Here is an 18,948-nt window from a genome sequence, read left to right on the forward strand (position 1 = left end):
TAAAATTTATTAAAAACACAAATGAGAAAAAACAATGTGGTCAGAAAGTAAGTCGGTATCCTCGCTTGCTTGCTGAATGCTTATCGAACATCTTACAGTGATAATAAAGTATTTTTTCTTTATTATGGGTTAAAATTAACTACCATTCAAGTTTGTAGTTGATAAAATTTTTGTAACACTTATTAACTAGCTGCTTATTAGCATACATATAACTAGCATATTGGCTGTTTATTAGTACTTGTAAAGCACATATTATTGCCTTATTCCGCATGACCATATTTGAGACCCCTTAATCCTGAGGGAAAACGCTTAAGTAATAGTGAATATGTGTTCCCTATTCTTAAACGTTACTAGATTTTTAAGTCTTTTATGCTCACCAATGCAGCATTTACTTGACCAAAATAGAGTAATGTGAAAAATATTACAACAATTTTCTATTTGAATACATTTTAAAATGCAATTTGTTCCATTTGTTCCAGTCTAGAAACTTAAAGACTTAAACTTTTTTAAACTGTCCGACTTTCAGCATTCAAAAACTGTCTTGAGCATACTAACATCTTAATTCCTTCAACCCTGTCTGTTTGTCTTGTATTTCTCAGGTTCACAGAGTCTGTAAGAATAAAGGAGGATATCTCAGGAGCTGAAGCTACCAAACACCCTCCAATCAAACATTTGTACAGGCCTCCTCAGTGCTTTTCATAATACGTCCCACCTCAACCCGCACTTCTGTCTCTTTCCTCAAAATGACAGGACAATCTGTGATAAAGCATGAAAACATGACAGCCAGAGAGATGAAAGTACAGAGGAAACATCTGACAGACGCCAGCAGCTGTCTTTAACTAGCCTTAAACACACACAAACACTCTCAAATACATTTCTGGATACATAAAACCCAGTTCTCTTTTGAAATTTTAGATGCTTTTCATTTCAAATCAGTACAGATTTAAAAGTTACTCTCACTTTTTCTGATTCATCACAGTCGCCAATTAACAAAGACACTAACCCTCCTACAAAAACAACATTCACCTAACACTAAGGACACATGCTGTGTGAGACCATTACAGTCACATGGGCAGCAAACAACAACACAAACACTCGCTTGTATTTGCTTTGGATGTGAGGGTAATTTGATTTTCATGGATCTTATTACTGAATGTTGTTACTATGATGAATCTGTTTGGGGTAAGAATTCTGGCATTGTTGACCGACCCCAAAAAATGTGTTCATACTACGTAAACTCCACAGTTTTTGTGTGTCAAAGACTGATTCTGTTTACTCTGTTGGCCATGTTTCCACTTGTTTTTCTTCTTCCTTGTATTCACTTTTACTTTACACCAGCAAATTAGGGTAAACACAGGCTTAGGCACCCTGAGCTTGTGCATGTGTGTTTGACTTGACCACAGCAGAGTAAGTATCTGCAGATGTACCCCTCCTCCACCATCAGAGCCGCATGCTAATTGCCTTTCACGCGTTGTATCTATGAGCCAGGACACTTTTTCACACCTGCACAAACCTATCAAGCATCAGTCGACTATAAAAATATAAATGACTATAAAAAAAGATAAGAAAATATTTCTCATATAGCTTTGTTATTGACATCACGAAATGTGTTTCCTATCAAACTCTATGGTATTTTGTCACAAGTTCATTTGTGAGTTGGAAGCTAGACAGATGCCAACATGGCTAGGTTGTGTGATATAAAAAACTATGCAAAATTACAATACAAACCAAACCACATTCAGTAAGAGTAACGTTTGGGATTATGTTGAGTCCTCGTTTGATATCCAAAGCAAAATCTGGGACTAGTTGGACAAAACCAGTTAGAAAACCATAAATTCTCTGCTAGAGCCTGTTTTAAATAACTGGCTTGTTAGATTAAATACTCCATTGGATTTTAGTTGGAGTTTCATGTAATCACTTTTCATCAAAACTACTTCATTAGCCATTCAACAACACTAACTTGTCCACATACTGGACAGCTACAAGTCAGCAACCTTTTCTAAAACCCACAACTACCCCTAGAATAAAATATAAAAAAGATATCATGTTTGTACATTTTGAGCCCCCCACATTTTAAAATATCTTTCCGTTTTAGATGAATAGATTCAGATTTGCTGCACCCTTTGATTGAAAGAAAATAATCACAGGCTTTGCTTAAAAACCTCAATCTTACCCAGTGGAAGAATTAAAATACTGAAAGTGCCTCTAAAATGTTAACTGCTTGTTCGAGAGCATTCCCAGACCACACTCAGATCGACCATTTATTTGGTCGTAAAACCAGGAAAGGTATGAAGAAGGAAACAGAGGTAGAGTTGTTACTGCAATTTGAAATGTCAGACAGAAGTCTACTGAATCCAATAAAGAATGAAAATACTCTGTTATATATACCTATGTAGTGAGTGGGGCGGGGCCGAGAGCCGTGGGAGCGGAACGAGGCCGGTGGAGTTAATGATAATGAGCGACACCTGCGCCACTCACCGGTCTCGAGTCCCACGGAGGAGCTCAGTGACAGTGGAAGACGACAGATGACCAGGCCTGGACTTTATTTTGTGTTTTGTGTGCGGCAGTCGTCCGTGAGGGGCTGCCGCTTTACTTTTGTGTTTGTTTATTTTGACTATTAAATTCTTTAAATGTTTGCCGGTTCCCGCCTCCTTCATCCCGTTCTACGAACTGTGTTACAACCTAGTTATGATTGAACATATGCTGTCATTTTCATATCTGCCCTGCAAGCGTACAGCAAGCCCATAACGGTCATAACAGATACGCCCGTACTCTGAGAATGATGTGATATGTGTGGGAGACCTGCGTGACCCCCCTGAGTCCTGTCCAGCTTCACACCATCCATCGATTCTTCATTACAAGCGGAAAACTCGCATTGATCAGAAGGACCCCTGGAGAGCCGTACCGAGTGATGATATCATCCGCTACTGTTGGCCTCGCTCGAGAGGAAATCTAGCTGTGAGGTTAGACGTGTTCATTTGTCAAATCTATCACGGATAAGGCCCCACGCCGAGAGACAGTGGGGGAAACTGCTGTGTAAAATTGTTCCTTTCATAGACATTCAACGTCAGTCATGAGCAACTAAGAGGCTAGTCTGTACGTATTGTAGTATCACTACTGTCCCCTTTGAGGTTACTACAGAAACAAAGGCAGCTGTCTCCGCTCCCCAGCTGGAGACGGTGGGGTGTCCCGGGGGCTGTGATCACGGCTCTGCATGTGGCGAGTGTTGAGAGGTCTAAAAATGCTCTCGGGCGATCGTCAGTTCGGATATCCCTCATTACAGAGGACAATGCATAACATACATATATGTGAGCATGGACCACAAAACCAGTCTTAAGTCGCTGGGGTGTATTTGTAGCAATAGCTAAAAATACACCGTATGGGTCAAAATTATCTATTTTTCTTTTAAGCCAAAAATCATTAAGATATTAAGTAAAGATTATGTTCCATAAAGATATTTTGTAAATTTCTTACCATAAATATATAAAAACTTAATTTTTGATTAGTAATATGCATTACTAAGAACTTCATTTGGACAAATTTAAAGGCGATTTTCTCAATATTTAGATTTTTTTTACACCCTCAGATTCCAGATTTTCAAATAGTTGTATCTCGGGCAAATACTGTCCTATCCTAACAAACCATACATCAATGGAAAGCTTATTTATTCAAAACTGACACTTAAGACTGTTGTTTTGGTCCAGGGTCACATATACATATATGTAAAATGGCGATCACACAGTCTGGAAGCCTCAGGGATGTTATCACTGAATTAATAAAATATCCATTAATAGAATATCCATTCCTTGTGTATTAGTATGGTGATTAGATAATATCAAAAACTCGAATACTGTGCCAGAGGGAGGAAAAGAAAGTGCAAAGAGTGGGGAAGGAGTAAAACAGATAAAGATGAAAGAGGGATAGAGTAAGAGAGTGATAAAGGAGAGAGAGAAAGAACCTGCTCAGCCCTGTTTCTATACCCATGTCATTCAGTTGTGCAGCTTTGCTGATTGCATTACAGATATATCATGATAAATCAACCCATGCTTATTATATTTATTCCACAATAATCTATTTATAACTTTTAGGAGCGGGAGACTTATGATGCTGTGCCAAGAAGCTGTGGAACAATCCAGTGAATTCGAATGAAGCCGGTACGACAAGTGAAACAGTGTCTTTCGTGTAAGCACTGAGCCATACCTGTAACTTTGATAGATTTACTTTTTTTGCATTACATCTGGTCCTTGTCATCCAACTGATATGACAGAGTGCTCTGGATTTCATCACACACTCTGGCAACAGGAGAATAAATGTTGCATTTCTCTCCTCTTTCTTTTTCTACTCATCCTTATCCTGACCTTAAAGGCTGTGCTCCAAAACCATTTAAAGATGAGCTACAGACACAAAGTCTGTTCCTAAAGGTAGGCAGGATAATTAGTGCACTCACGATACTGACTACGGCCCTGTCCCAAATGGAAAACTTCATGTGCACTTGCAGTCTTATGGACTTCCAATGGGCTCTGCGTGCGAGTGTCCGTTAACGAGACCATAGGGTGTCCCATTCGTCATTTTAGGGTTCAGAAGGGTGCTCGTGAGCGCCCCCCTCCCCCCTTTGCGGCCGTTATGCGCCTTCGATCTGCACTACCTGACAGTCGAAGTGGCATTACGTCACGATAGTGCTAGTCTTGCGTAGCCAGACCTTCAGACTGACGCCTGAAGGTCTGGAATATATGTCTGCTTTCATTGGGGAAGTCGTGGCCTAATGGTTAGAGAGTCGGACTCGTAATCCAAAGGTTGCGGGTTCGAGTCTCGGGCCTGCAGGGATTGTAGGTGGGGGGAGTGAATGTCCAGCGCTCTCTCTCCACCCTCAATACCAGGACTGAGGTGCCCTTGAGCAAGGCACCGAACCCCCAACTGCTCCCCGGGCGCCGCAGCATAAATGGCTGCCCACTGCTCCGGGTGTGTGTTCACGGTGTGTGTGTGTGTCCACTGCTGTGTGTGTGTGCACGTTGGATGGGTTAAATGCAGAGCACGAATTCCGAGTATGGGTCACCATACTTGGCAGTATGTCACTTCACTCACATTGGCCAAGGCCTGCCCATGAGGCCGTTTGACCAACATGTCAAACAACCAATCACAGTTCATTTCGTTTAGTGTAACGTTTCGGGGTGTAGAAATGTCGCCATACTCACATACTTTTGAAAATCCAGCGTTTAGTTGACCCTGATAAGCAGTCGTCGTCAAAGTTGTAAACACGACGCCTTTCTTCTTTCGTGAGGGGGTTTGGTGCCACGGCATCTTTGTTTCTCGGCGGACCGAAAATAAACGAGACACTCGCGTCTCCTGGAAATCCGGTTTAATTCAACCAGTCAGATTACGACTTCGACATTCCTGAAGTGTTTCCAGAAAAGTGTGCCATATGCATCAGACGTTTAGCCAACGGTCCGTGGGTGTGACGTCTGAGGCTGAGACTACGATAGTGCAGACTCAGAGGAAGACCGCAAGGGTTTAGGGTGCCATTTGGGACAGGGCTTACATAGGCAGCTCACTATAGCTCAATAGTATGGTTTATGAGTGAGGAGAGAGACAACTATATTGCCCTCTAAATTTAAAATATTGTCTTTTAGCCAAATTCTTAGGTATTATTACATGATTTCATAACAGAAAAGGCACTGCAGTGATAATAAACACCTATCTATTATGCATTTAATGCAATAAGAATAATTTAATAAGCAATAAATATAATATACAATACAACAGAAATTTTGTTACAAATTCTTAAAAGCATTGATGAAAATAAATTAGTATGTATAAAGTGTGCTCTGTATTGAAATGCTTATTATAGTATCACACGGTTAGCTTAGCAACATGCTAACTTCAGCTTCTACTAAAATCAGTTGTGAGTTGAGTGTCCCAAGCTGCTCTAAACACTGGATGCCTGTCAAGGTTTTGGAAAGAGTTGCTGCCTCCAAAGTGGCATCCTTTGCTTTAGTAACAACTGTTTGAGAGCCCACCCTCAGTCCCTGTAGAGCACTGGAAAAACACTGGAGGAAGTGTTTGCAGTGACTGTGTGGCTGGACTATCAACACTGTTTACTTCATCTATGTGTGATGAGAGAGAGAGCTGAACAGGGAATGTGGAATAAAGCAATGCTGAGAATGGGCTGTGCCTTGGGAGAGGAGTCATTTTAATCAGACACAATGTATGGGGCAAAGAAAGAGGGAACAAGTGAGTGGGAAATGGAAGGAGAGAGAAAGCAACATCAGTGGATATCATTGTGTTTTGCATGTACTAGGCTTTTTAACTAGCCTAACCAGTCCTTAGTCAACTAGCCTTGTTTGTAAACCAATTTCAAGCCAACCAGTGGCTATGCTGATCTTCAAATACCAAACCAGCCTAGACCAGTATGGGAATTCATGTAAGAGCTACTCTTTTCAAATGGGTGGAGGAGGTCGAGTGAGAATTACAGACCAAGAAAGAATGGACAAAAAAGGGAGGTTATGACAGAGTTGAAGGAGAAAAGAGTGGAAAGATGAAACATAAGGGTGCGGTGGCAGACGAGCAGACTAAACTTCATGAGGTCAAAGAGGAAACCCTGTAGCGCAGCCAGTTTTCAGCATGTGTGCATATAAACATCTGTCAGTTAGGACTGAGATGCCAGGATATGATCCCTGAGCTGCATAATCATATCTGACAGGGAAAACGCTTCAGGTTAAATAAATTAAGTATAGCGCTTAGCTGCTGATGGAGCCAGTTTGGTGTCCAGTAGAAAGATACTGAGCTGTTATTACCTCGGGATCAACATAGATCAAATAAATAGCCTTCCCAAAGTGTCTATACCACAATATGTGTGAAGGCTGAGAGCTTATGATGCATACAACACTATAACACTGCACGCACCCATAATAAGAGTTTCTATTAAATGTTATTCTCATCTGAATTATTAAATGTTAAAAAGTCTGTTTCACTCCACCCTGTCCTGCGTCTGTAATCTCTACAAAATAATTAAATGATCTCTCCACTTCACAAAGTGTTTGTGGTAACACTTTCAAGTAAGGCGTTGCGTGACAATTTTATTTTACAAAGCTAATGCGAGAATCAGAGGTGGCTGTGTTTAAGCATGTTAATGGATACATCATTACAATAGAAGTGCTTGTGTTTCTAGGCATAACAATTGCAATTGTATTGGATCCCCAACAGAACTCCATAGTCCCAACTTTGTCCTTAATTCAACTGCCTGGCCAAGAGGCAAAAACAATAATCGCTAGAAAAGCAGCAGGGAACAAGTCAGGGAGTTTAAAGAAACAATTTTAGCCGAGAAGAGTCTGGTTTTGTGTCAACAGAAGAGACTGATATATAATTTGTGCATTTATGAGGCCTACAGATCAGACATAACAGTAGCTTCCATCTTTGCATACTACACTCAAATCATAGGCTGTAAATAACCACACTTAACCTTTGTGGTTTAAATGCTCACAGGGCTTCAGAGAGAGATAGAAAGCTAGAGAACAGGGTCAGAATGATCATCAGCTAAAATAAACAATAACTTGTAAAACTAGCAAACAAAATATAAATTTGTATAAATATACATATATAAATACATATTTTATTTATATTTTATATTTTAAATGTATAATATTGTTCAAAAATGCATAACCAACTTAGCAATCACTCGACAAACAGCACTCACATTGTCTTCAAAAGGTGTAAAAATCTAGTCTGAACATTTGTAGAAAAGCAGCAGATGGGAGAGAAGACGGAAGGTTAAAAAAACCAACAAAAAAACATCTGTTTTAAGTTTTAGAACTGGTTGTGTTAACCTGAGAACTACTGGGAAACTGTCCACTTTCCTCTTTTCCAAATGTAGCAATGTGTCTGATTCAATATGGAGTTCTGTTTACTAATGGACACGTAAAGAAATCCCCCGCGGGACGAAAGCACGGAAAAGGATGTGTGATGTAATGGAACGTGCCGCATCTTCTGTCAATCAAGCCAAGGGTGGAGGGAGAACGAGAGACGAAAATAACAACAGTACTATCCGGAGCACAAACCGCTAAGGGGTAAGCAAAGTGCTGGAATGAAACACATATCAGACTTTCCTGTCTCCGTCTTTTGATCTCTCTCTCTCTCTGTTGCTGTGCTCACTAGAAGTGCTCAGTGAAGACACTTTCAACAAAAGCTTCTGAAAAATTAATGCTCCAATTTCAACAAAGGAATGTCAAAAGCCATCCCATAAATCTCTCTTTAAAAACACTTCTATGTATAATTAATAGATCCAGAATGTTAATAAATGCCAAAAGGACAAAGGGCAATATTCAGTGAGTAGAGTGAGAGAGCTGGAAGTGGCAGGTTGTGACAGGCTTTGTGGCTCTGCCGAGAAGGGTTTGTAAAACATGACTCATGAATGTCAAAGTCTTCACTAGCGATTGCTAATTTCCCATCGAATTTCTCCCACTTTGCGAATCACACTTTAAAACAAATCCACCCAAACTGTGAAAATACAGTGAAACTCCAATCCTGACCCCATGCATTTCTGCTGCTGTCCAACAGAGGGAGGAGTTGGAACAGCTGCCGGTGAAACACATGCAGAGGGCTCAAGCCTGCACATTTCCATGAAATGTGTGTCGAAGCTTTTTTTACAGGATATTTAATTAAAGTGTGTGTAATGTCGACTAGAGCCAGGCTCAGCAGGGTATAACAGGAAGGCTCCAATAATCACTAGGCAAGAAACATCAGCAGTCTTTCCTAATCAACTCATTTTTTAAAGGCAGCATATTAAGCAGAATAATTAATAAAATACCACTTATTATATAAAAGAAAGTAAACAAGATTGCCTTGTCGCCTCTTGGCTTTATAAAATACAGACTTGTCAGATTTGGCATACTCCCATTTATGAATTGGTTATGGTTATAAATACATTGTTAATTAATCATCAGCTACATAAAGCCTCAGAACCTTTGAACTCACCTGCAGTCCAGTTTCTCCAGCTCAAAGTGCGGGTTGAAGTTTAGGACGATACGCTGGGATGGTTCGGGCGCTGTGATCACCCATCGACAGTTCTGGTGGGGAGGGTACTCCAGCGGGTAACCGGGTGTGGTGATGTATCCTGCGTCACTGGCGTCCAAATGCCCACCACATGGCTCTGCGGAGACGAGAGGTGAAATATGATTCAGCTTCACTCAAATGAAGTGCACTGTGAAACGTGTATAACATAGTGTATTTATATTAATTTAGATGCTACTTGATGGCTATTTTTCAGCTGTTTGAAGTGATTCAGTACACATGAATCAATACAACACAAATGGTTCTAATTGAGTGAAAGGAAATAGCTGACCTCTGCTAGTCAATAAGTGAAGCAGTCATGACTTAAGCTTTTGTTCTGTGCCGCGGCGTTTAATACAAATCAACACAGACTGGGAAATCAAAGAATCTGCTGTGTCCAGTGTCAAACGCGCTTGTCCCAGCTGTCATCTGGTATACAACTATATCACTGACAAGCAATCTGCAAACATTAGGACACAATCTTCAACAGTATCTTCAGAATAAAACCACTCTATCACACATGACAAGCTATTCAGTGACAGGAAGTGTGTCTGCTTGAGGTCAAAGATCAACCCAATGCTGTGATCAGTCACAAAGATGCCTTTCTGCGTGGAAAGCGCATAGATAGTGCGCTCATTCTCTCTCTCTCCCCTGCCTGTGTTTACCATTCTCTTCCCGAGCAAGCCCTCGGCTCCCACAGCTCAAATAATTGATATGGCTCTCATTCATTATTGCTCTGATCATAGTATTGAGGCACAGCTGTTTAACCTCTGCTAGAGCGCTACTGAACTCACATGTTCGAGGAGAGGCGGCGTATAAATGTTTTAAAGCGTGGTGGCGCTGAATGATTCAAGATGGCTTCAGGAAATTGCCTGGAGAAGATATTTTGAAGAATGTTTCTTGAGCTTTTCTTGTGGATGCAAAGAAAGTCAGTGGGGTTCAATGATCTTTTAGACATATTTTATGGACAAAAGCATTTGAAACATTCTTCAGAATGTCTTCTTTGGGTTCTGCAGAAGTCAGAAAGGTTTGAAATGACATGAGGTTGAGTAAACATCATAATTTCAGGGTGAGCTGTTCCTTTAAAAATTATACTTCCACTACAATGAAACGCCAGTTGAAAGAATTGCAATCCAAATGTGCAGATCACAGGCGTTCCAATTCTATGGGAATCTGTGGAATTCTGTGGTGGTGGATTCCGTGTGGTCCTGCTCATCGTACACCAGCAGTGGCCCAGCAAGGATGTTTTTTTTTACTTGAAATTCACAACAAATACACTGCAACCAACATGCACGGAGCTGATGTTCTAGCGTCACACATAGTGGCCCAGTGGGGACGCTGGGAAGGAGTTCTGAGGAAGTGAGGGCTTTGATTGACAGTTTGAGGTCTGTGGCTGGTTTCCACGGCGCTTTCTGTGAACAATTACAACTCATCTGTATTGCACACTTGATCTCTCACACACAGTCACCGACTTTATCACCGTCGGAAAACAAGATTGATGTGGTAGGATGCGAACTCTTCATACCTTCCAGATTTAAACTGCATTCAACGGATACTGCGACTAAACCAGGCAAAATGCGTCTTAATGAGCAATGATGGCAAGAGCAGTGTGTACAGTGCTGAACTGGATTTAAAACCCAGCTGCCCCTCATTTATTTGTAGCTTGCAACAGTAAACAAATCTTCAAGAAATAATAAAGTTTTCATGTACCACCAAACATGAAAAAATAACGCATCTTGTCTCAAATGACAAACTTAGTACTAAATAGCCAAACAACAACTGAATTTAATCATTGTTTTGCATGTGCAATGTTTTATATTAGAAATTGGTCACCGTGGTGGACTAAACTAGATGTCTAACAGATTAGTTTATCTAGACTTCTTTTTTTTTTAAATAGTAAAATATTTATAATTACATTTATTTTTAAAATAAAAAAGAAAAATAGTATATATATATATATATATATATATTTAAATAAATATATATATATATACATATATATATTATAGTTTTCGATTTTTGCTGTGCTTTAGTTGTCAAAAGGTTCGCATGGAAAAACCATCTCACAAAAGTCTTTCAATTCTTTCATTCTAAAGCACCATTGCTACAGACACACACATGCAGGTGGCCGTCTTTGTCGGTTGCGTCGGATCTCATGCTGTTTCTGAGTGTCCCATCACTAGCACTGCATATTTAAGACAGCATGTCAAGTTAAAAATAGCCCAAGTTTTAGAAATGCATCTTGAGACCCCTGTGTCCTGTTCCAGTCTGTTGTGCTCCATTCTGCTGTTTTCCAACACAAAAGCGCGTCTTTATGTAAACGCATCTCATCAACCCGAAACATTCTGACTAGTTGTTCAGGCAACCCACTGACTAGTTGAATTAGGAAACATGTAGTTTTGCACTAAACACACTCCTGTAGGCTGCATCTGAACAATCCCAGCATCATCACTTTCTCATATGTTCCGGGTCGATTCGTTTGTGTATGCGTGTGCATGCAGAAAGGAGGGTCGACAGGCTGACGGGTCTCATTAGGAGGTGTTCTTCCTCCCTAAGCTCTGGGTCTCAACAGAACCGGTCTGACAGTGCAGAGATTCATTTCCTCTCCAAGCAGAGAGAGCGACAGATTCTGCAGTAGTGTTGTGTTGCTGTGTTTGGTGGCCTCATGAATTATTATGTCTGTACTGCTAAAGGAGTCTATCCATCTACAGTCTCTGCCAACATGCTATCACAGCAGTACGCAGCCCTGGCGAATGGGCCAGAGTCAACAGTGTGTGTGTGCACGTGTGTGTGACTTTGGCTGTGTTTGCCGTTCTTGTGTATGATTTGCACCAAGAACAGACGAAAGTTATGTGTTGGGGAATGGAAACGTTATTTACGCTGAAAACATAAAACACAATTTTGTTTCACTGAAATTTTTAAAGGTGCACTGCTAAAAAGAATTCAGAAAGCATAAAGAAATGAACAGTTCTTGTGTTTAAAACATGTCCCCTCGCATAAGACTAATAATAAAAGCTAATAATAGCTTTTTTAATTTTACATGGAACAGATCGCCTTATGGGGACAGACATTTTGAGCCATCACATGACCACAGTGTAACCCCTGATAATTAAACATTTATATAAAAAAAACAAGAAAAGTGAATAAAGTCGGAAAAGTGCATTTATAAAATGGCATAAACAATGTGCAAATTCTACATCCACACCACTAGCTGTCAGTAAAAGTCCCACGCAACTGCCTTATGAGCCAGCGCAACAAAACAAATTACAGTGTGCAACTGTAAAATTACCTATAGTAATTGAATCTGTAAATGATCAATTGTCCAAAGTTGTGCTCAAAGTGCTGGCACACCAAAAAAAAAAAAAAAAAAAGACATCACACTGTTCAATAGAAACTGAATCTACTAATAGAGCTCCTTCGATTCACAAAATCAAATCCTGACAGAACCAATTTTTAAAATGCCAACATTAACTAAAAACATCTGCACAAATTCTACATCCACACCACTAGGTGTCAGTGTAAGTCTAAGACCAGCCAGTGCAACAAACAAAAAATTACTGCATGCTCCTGGAAATTGAAGCATAAGACTCGGTACACAACACTCACTATTCGACACAACCGTATTCTGCTGAGTACACACAACAACAGCCACAGATCTCATCCTGTCAGAGTTTCCGGTGTCTGTACTTAGTCAATTCACACAACCCCGCTCCTCTGCTCTCTTCACATACGAGACGTCTCTCCCCGCCTCGCTTCCTGCAGGATTGAGGATGCTGCCGGTGGGTAGGCCTGCCGCCGGCCCCCTCGCTTTAGGGCCATAAGTAACTGTAAACGGTGCTGAACAGGTGGGTGGGGGAACGAGAATGGAGCTGCATTATTTATGGGTTTCTTGCTTGTTTTGAATTTCATCCCAATAGCACTGTTTCAGCACTTTTCCAGCGCCTGCCACACGAGAGTGAGTGAACGAGTGCCGGTGCATTTGCTGGCACGAATACAAATATCTGACCTTCTTTAAGTTGATTTACAGGCCCATTTTCTGCTGAGGGAGTGCTAATATTACCCATTACACGAGACAGAAAAGAGAAAAAAACAGTGCAGTGAGCAGACATGACAACAAACTGCAGTGATTTACATAATGGTCGTTGTTGTGTCTATCAGTTCAAACTGATTCTAAATTGCAAAATCTTATGTGAAGCTAATTCGTCCCATCACTCAAACTGAAGCATTTGTTTCTGCTTAAACTTTGTGGTTTGTGGACTGCTGATCAAACTTTACAGGTAGCATTTACTTTCAGTCTGCGGAATTTTGAGGGCAAATCAGGTCAATCCAATGCGATTGGGAGTTTCGCATGAGGGCAGCTTTGCTCATATTCACATTGGTCACAGGAATTCAACCACCAACAGAAAGCTGCTTGGTTTGAAAGTGACTTCTATGTGAGCTGTGCTTCGCATATAACTACATTATTGACAATAGCCTATGGACCTTTTTTGCACATGAAATATTATTCATGGCTCCTTATTCTGCAGAAGGCACTGAGATGTATGTAATCTGAAGAGATTAGACATGAAATGCATCACCCTGGTCTCATCTGTGAAATTGGTATCAAGCTCAGTGTTAGAACAGAGGAACACAGAGTACCTCAAACACACACAAAAAAGTTGCCAGAAGTCCACATCTGCCTTTCATCAGCATCAACAGTATAAAGGGCTCAGAGGAGGTGCTGCTGAACGAAACCTAAGGCTACACACACACACACTCAGAAAGTGAAGCTCTAACAGACTAAGAGCAGGTGACTCGCATTAAGAGCTGGATGAACAACTCAAAAGTGAAACTCTGAACCAATCGCCTATAAAACCAAAGATGTGCGCATGGAAAATGAAATAAGCTCGGGGCCACTGAACAGCAGAAAACGAACATGACAAATGGGCTTAGCAGGGATCCGATGAAACTTTAAAGAGATCCCATTCACTCCATACGCCACGGAAAACAACCAGCACCAGGAGAGAATGGCTCTCATATTCCCTCCGAAATTCGGCACGACACACGGCGGTCTCTATCGGGATACTGATGTGTGCTAAACTGCGATTTCAAAGCGGCTACCCATTGAGTTTGCTCCAGTAGCTGCAGTTTCTCTGGAGCGTGTTGGGGATCTGCAGGTGGTCAGGTGTATCTGCACAGCTGCATAAGCATGTAATCAATCGCAGCGTTGCCTCCAGGTGCAGGTGGCCAAGGCTTTGCCAACAACATGCTCTTTGCGCTCGTACCAGTAGGTACACTGGGAAAATATGGAAGAGCATCCGGACATGCTGTCTTTCAGGCTCAAACATGTAGATTCACACGCATCCACATGCTATCACCACACACGGCTCATCTGCTCAGCAGCCATAACCGCCACCACGGGAGAGCAGCTGGAAAATATCAGCAGCTGACTGGCGGAAGTCAATAAGGTTTCTCATTTTCACTCAGTGAACGTCTGCTGATGAATAGCTGATATTTAATCGCAGTGATGAAACACTTAGAGTTCTGCCTTATTACATTCTGTCCGCACTAGAATAAGAGGCTTGAGCCCCCCTATCTTTTAGCGTGTGCTTCATCAGCTGCTAACTCCAGCTCACTTCAGCAGGGCTTCCTGTCCCAGCAGTAGATGGTTAAGCCATTCTCCCTCTCTCAAAACCATTCATCCATCTGATTCAGACCGTCTGAAGCTTAACAGGACTAATTAAGGCACTGTTGTTGTGTTGGAAAGATAGCTGGGCTTTTAGAAGGACCCCTGTGGAGAGCTCTCTCTTGGATCAGGTGCAGATCCCAACACAGATCTGTTGGGTCTGGCAGCACTGCCGTCGACATTTGGTTGGAAAATAAAGCTAATGCTAGTCCAAAAGAACTTTACTGGAGAAATTTTTTTCAAAGAGTGAAAAGAGACCTAACAAAAACTTAAAAGGGATAGTTCACATAATTTAGTCACCCTAATGACTTTCTTCCATGAAACACAAAAGGACATTTCAGCAGTCTCCATTCACTTTCATTGTATGGAATAAAGATGCATTAAAAGCGAATGGTGACTGAGACTGTCAGTCCCAACTGTTCTACCTAACATCTCCTTTTGTGTTCCACAGAGGGCAGTTTAAATCAACATGAGTAAATTATGACACAATATTTATTTTTGAGTGAACTAATCCTCCAAGTAGATTACTCATGTGGTTAACAGAAAAATTACTCAATTTATATTGTAGTGTTATTATTTACATATATAGGCCTACTTAGTTACACTAATGAAAAAGTGTCTATTTTGTGAGGCAGTTGTATATTGTTATATTTACAGTAACTGAGTATAAAAACATGCAAAAATAGTTACAAAAGAGAGAGAGAAATATATAAATATTTGAGACAGAATGATCGCGTGATACGTAATATTAGACGCAAAACGTGTAGACTACAGCAGTAAAAATCCCCTTCAACCCGTTTGGCATTAGTTCTCACCCGAGACAGATACAAGCACTATACCACATCGACTCTATCATCAGAGATATTTTTAACGTTTGTTTATTCATTTATAAAGCCCAAATTTCGAGGTTACAAATGTAATAATTATTCATGACTGATTTTGCGAAAATATGTTACGGTTTCATGAGTTTTTTTAAGGATTTACCTTATAAATATCTCAATGTAGCAGTAGTTGAAGTGAGTTTTATCAGTCAGGCAGGTTAATAAAACTTGCTAAAGATCTAGTTTGAATGCAAAACCTGTCTTTCATATCGAGAAACACCGGCGAGGAGTGTACAAATGTCAAATAAAGGTTATTAAAATATGAAAAATACAAAATCTAGTTGTGTATATATAAATGTGTGCAAACATACGTAGATTATGCAATATATCGCCTATAGGCAAATAGACTATATACATTCTATAGGCTACATTCTTTCCGCTGATATTCTCCACGAGAGTCGCTGGAGGTGCTTCATGTGCCCGCGGCTGCACAAATACAGTCATCAAGACTAAGTAACCATGACATGAGAACACTATGACTAGAAAAACACTGTAAATGATGAGTTACGACTTTGTAGGTCAAAAATACATATATTGCATGTTTAAGGGTTAAGTGATAGGCGGATTAATTTAGTATCCCGTTCGTGGCATGAAGAGAATCTGCTGCGTAATTTACTCTAGAGTTCATCTGTGCGTTTGAGAGCAAAATACCCGGAATCCTAAAAAACAATGAACTGTATTACACAGCTAATTAGATAAACAAACACAAAATAGTGTTGTGAAAACGTGCAGTGGAGCCCAGAATGAAGCGCGGCGTCTGTCGGAGCTCATGCCGAGCGCGCGTCACCTCCAGCGGGCAGGAGACTGCCAGCGCACGCGGTGAGCTTTCACCCATCACACTAAAACCTATTGAAATCTTCTGAGAGGCTCATCATCTTAGTGTTGTCGTTGTCGTTTTGGTTTTGTTTTCTTATTTTATGGGTTCCCCCCTCTTTTTTCGCTTTTTTTTTGGAGATCATTATTATTTTTTTAGGAAGTAGGCTATTGAATATGGCATATTTGCCGTTTTGTCTGTCACTTGTAAGGTACCGAAAACAAACCTAAGCAGAATTCAAAACAAATACCTAAAATGGCATAGAAACTAAAATATCAGTAGTGTGGTCGCAGTTCCTTTTGCAATAACACATAGCATACAGGTTAAATGGAAACCTTAACTGATTCAGATACAAACAAACAGCAAAACAACAAAAACTTACCCTCCTCTCCATAAACTAATGCCGCACACAAGACAAGTAAAGATCCACAGAGCTTTGTGAATAAATCCATCTTTTCTGGGTGATGTTCACCCAGTGCGTGTAGGAGAAATGCTGAAGTTCTTGTGATGTTCTTTGACAATGTTCTTGTCCACTGATGATGTATCCACTTGTGTCTTGAGTCTGATAACAATTTCTTCTGCCTGCTTTCTCGATGTGCTTCAAAATGCTGGATGCGTAAATTCAACCCAGACTTGGCTGTTTAACATCTCCAGTTATATCCTAAACAAAAGCAACGACAACGAAATAAAACGGCTGATTAAAACTAAACAACTTTCTCTTTAAAAGCCAGAGTTCAGACCGAAAACATATTTTGGCTTGATTTCCTCGAGCTATAGCAGCGTGTGAGTGAGTGAGGTGAGCTGCGCCTTCTCTCGCCTTCAAATCAAACTGACATGAAGGGTTTCCCGGTCTCGTCCCCACAGAATCCAGCACCAAACGCTCGAGTGGAAAACACTGTTCACGGTGGAAAACTGTCAGAAAAGGGCAGCTCGGATAAGGTCTTCAGTGCAGAGGGTCCGTAACTGAAGTCTTGTGATAGAGATACTCCGTGCGCTGTCTCTTTGGCACTGCGCGTCTCTGCGTTTGAGCGCTGAGTCTTGCGCGGCAGCAGCATGTGGATGTAATAGCATTAAGGACGGGCGCAGCTATCGCATTACAGTCAGCACCTCGGCCCGCCTCTCCAGTCTCTGATTAAAGACCAGCCACTAGTCCCGCAGTTACGCTATAAAAAGGCGAGCGAGAGAAACACACGCGCCCACAGCCACACGGGCTCGTCAAACGCTCTTGGCTGTGCGAAACCACAGGCTGGTTTGGAGAGTTTCTTTAAGGTGGTAGACGACTTAAGCTGCTAACAATGGGTCACTGACAAATAATGATGTCCAAAATTATTAAATCTCTTAAATTTACAACATATGTGATAGGTTCTTGGAAAAGCAATATTTGTATTCGTTTTGGTTTTATGTAATTTGGAAAAAAATATTTATATATTATTTCCAACAAAAAAATAATTACTCAAAAAAAAAGTCAAGTGGTGTAACCATCATGTAAAAAAAAAAAAAAAAGTACTGAACTACATTCCTCCTGAGTACATTTGAGAGCATGCAAGTTAATCATTATTATTATTATTTTTAACAAATTTATTTTACATTTTAGAAAATTATTAAAAAATGTTATGTACATAAAGACATTTTTAGAGTGGTTACTCCATTTGACATTAACAAAATACACTTTTTCATAAAAAAGTCCAAGTAAGTGATGGTTACATAATAAAATGGGTTCCTGCATGTTGGTTACATCACACTGATTTTGATGAAAAAATATTAATAATGTTTAAAAAAAAAAAAGAAGAATAAATAATGAAATATTATTTTAGATTTTTCTCTGCACAGTTATACCAACTAGACACTTTTTAAATGATCATACAAAATCCCACAAAATATCAAAATGATGTAATTCAGAAACTGAAAACATGTTAATCATAGAACAGGTCTAAAATAGATCTGGAAAAAAAAAAAAAAAAAGTGTCAAGTCATTGACCAAGATTTAGCAATAACATAAGGGAGCAACAGAAGGAAACTGTCGTAATTATGATAATTATGTATAAGCTGCCATTATGTTCGACAGGTTGATACGTGATTGATGTTAGAAATGTAACAGTTTTGATGTCCTCCAGTTGACTTTAGACAGAAAAGTAAAAATGCTGAGTTGAGCCATGCATTAGGTAAGGAAATGTGCATAGTAATGCGTGGCTGAGGTTGAATTAATGCAAATGTTTTTGACAGCAAGCCAAAGAAAGATCAACAAGGGCATAGGGGTCAAACTTTGAGGAAAAATACAAGAAACTGAACAATTCAATGGTAAACGTTCCATGACGACAGATGTTTGACAGAAACTAAAAGCATATGTTTTTCTTTCCTTGTGACTGATGCACTGTTGAAAAATCACACACATACATACTCAGTTAAAACAAGAACAACAAGCTTCTGCTGTGCTTCTGCTTCTGTTTCTGGTAGGATGTATGGGACACTGAGAAAAGGAGAAGCGAAAGCAGAACTTGGGAAGAGCAATGTTCCTCTGGCTCTGCCCACCCACAGTCCTTTAATTC

General features: G+C 40.3%; 1 protein-coding gene across 2 annotated transcripts in view; it reads right to left on the minus strand.

Moving 5' to 3' along the window:
* nrp2b (neuropilin 2b) overlaps window positions 1-17,543 on the minus strand; it is a 69,229-nt gene extending 51,686 nt beyond the window's left edge. Inside the window, exons 1-2 of one of the 2 annotated variants that reach the window (XM_079427540.1) lie at window positions 16,785-17,543; window positions 8,968-9,142 (exon numbers count right to left, since the gene is read on the minus strand). In XM_079427540.1, the coding sequence (XP_079283666.1) occupies window positions 8,968-9,142; window positions 16,785-16,854 (245 nt within the window). In that variant the 5' untranslated portion in view covers window positions 16,855-17,543. The remainder of the gene's footprint in view (window positions 1-8,967; window positions 9,143-16,784) is intronic. The other variant, XM_079427541.1, reaches the window with a different exon arrangement.
* Window positions 17,544-18,948: the final 1,405 nt, after the last annotated feature.

The sequence above is a fragment of the Barbus barbus genome (assembly GCF_936440315.1).
Source record: "Barbus barbus genome assembly, chromosome: 10".
NCBI classification, from domain to species: Eukaryota; Metazoa; Chordata; class Actinopteri; order Cypriniformes; family Cyprinidae; genus Barbus; species Barbus barbus.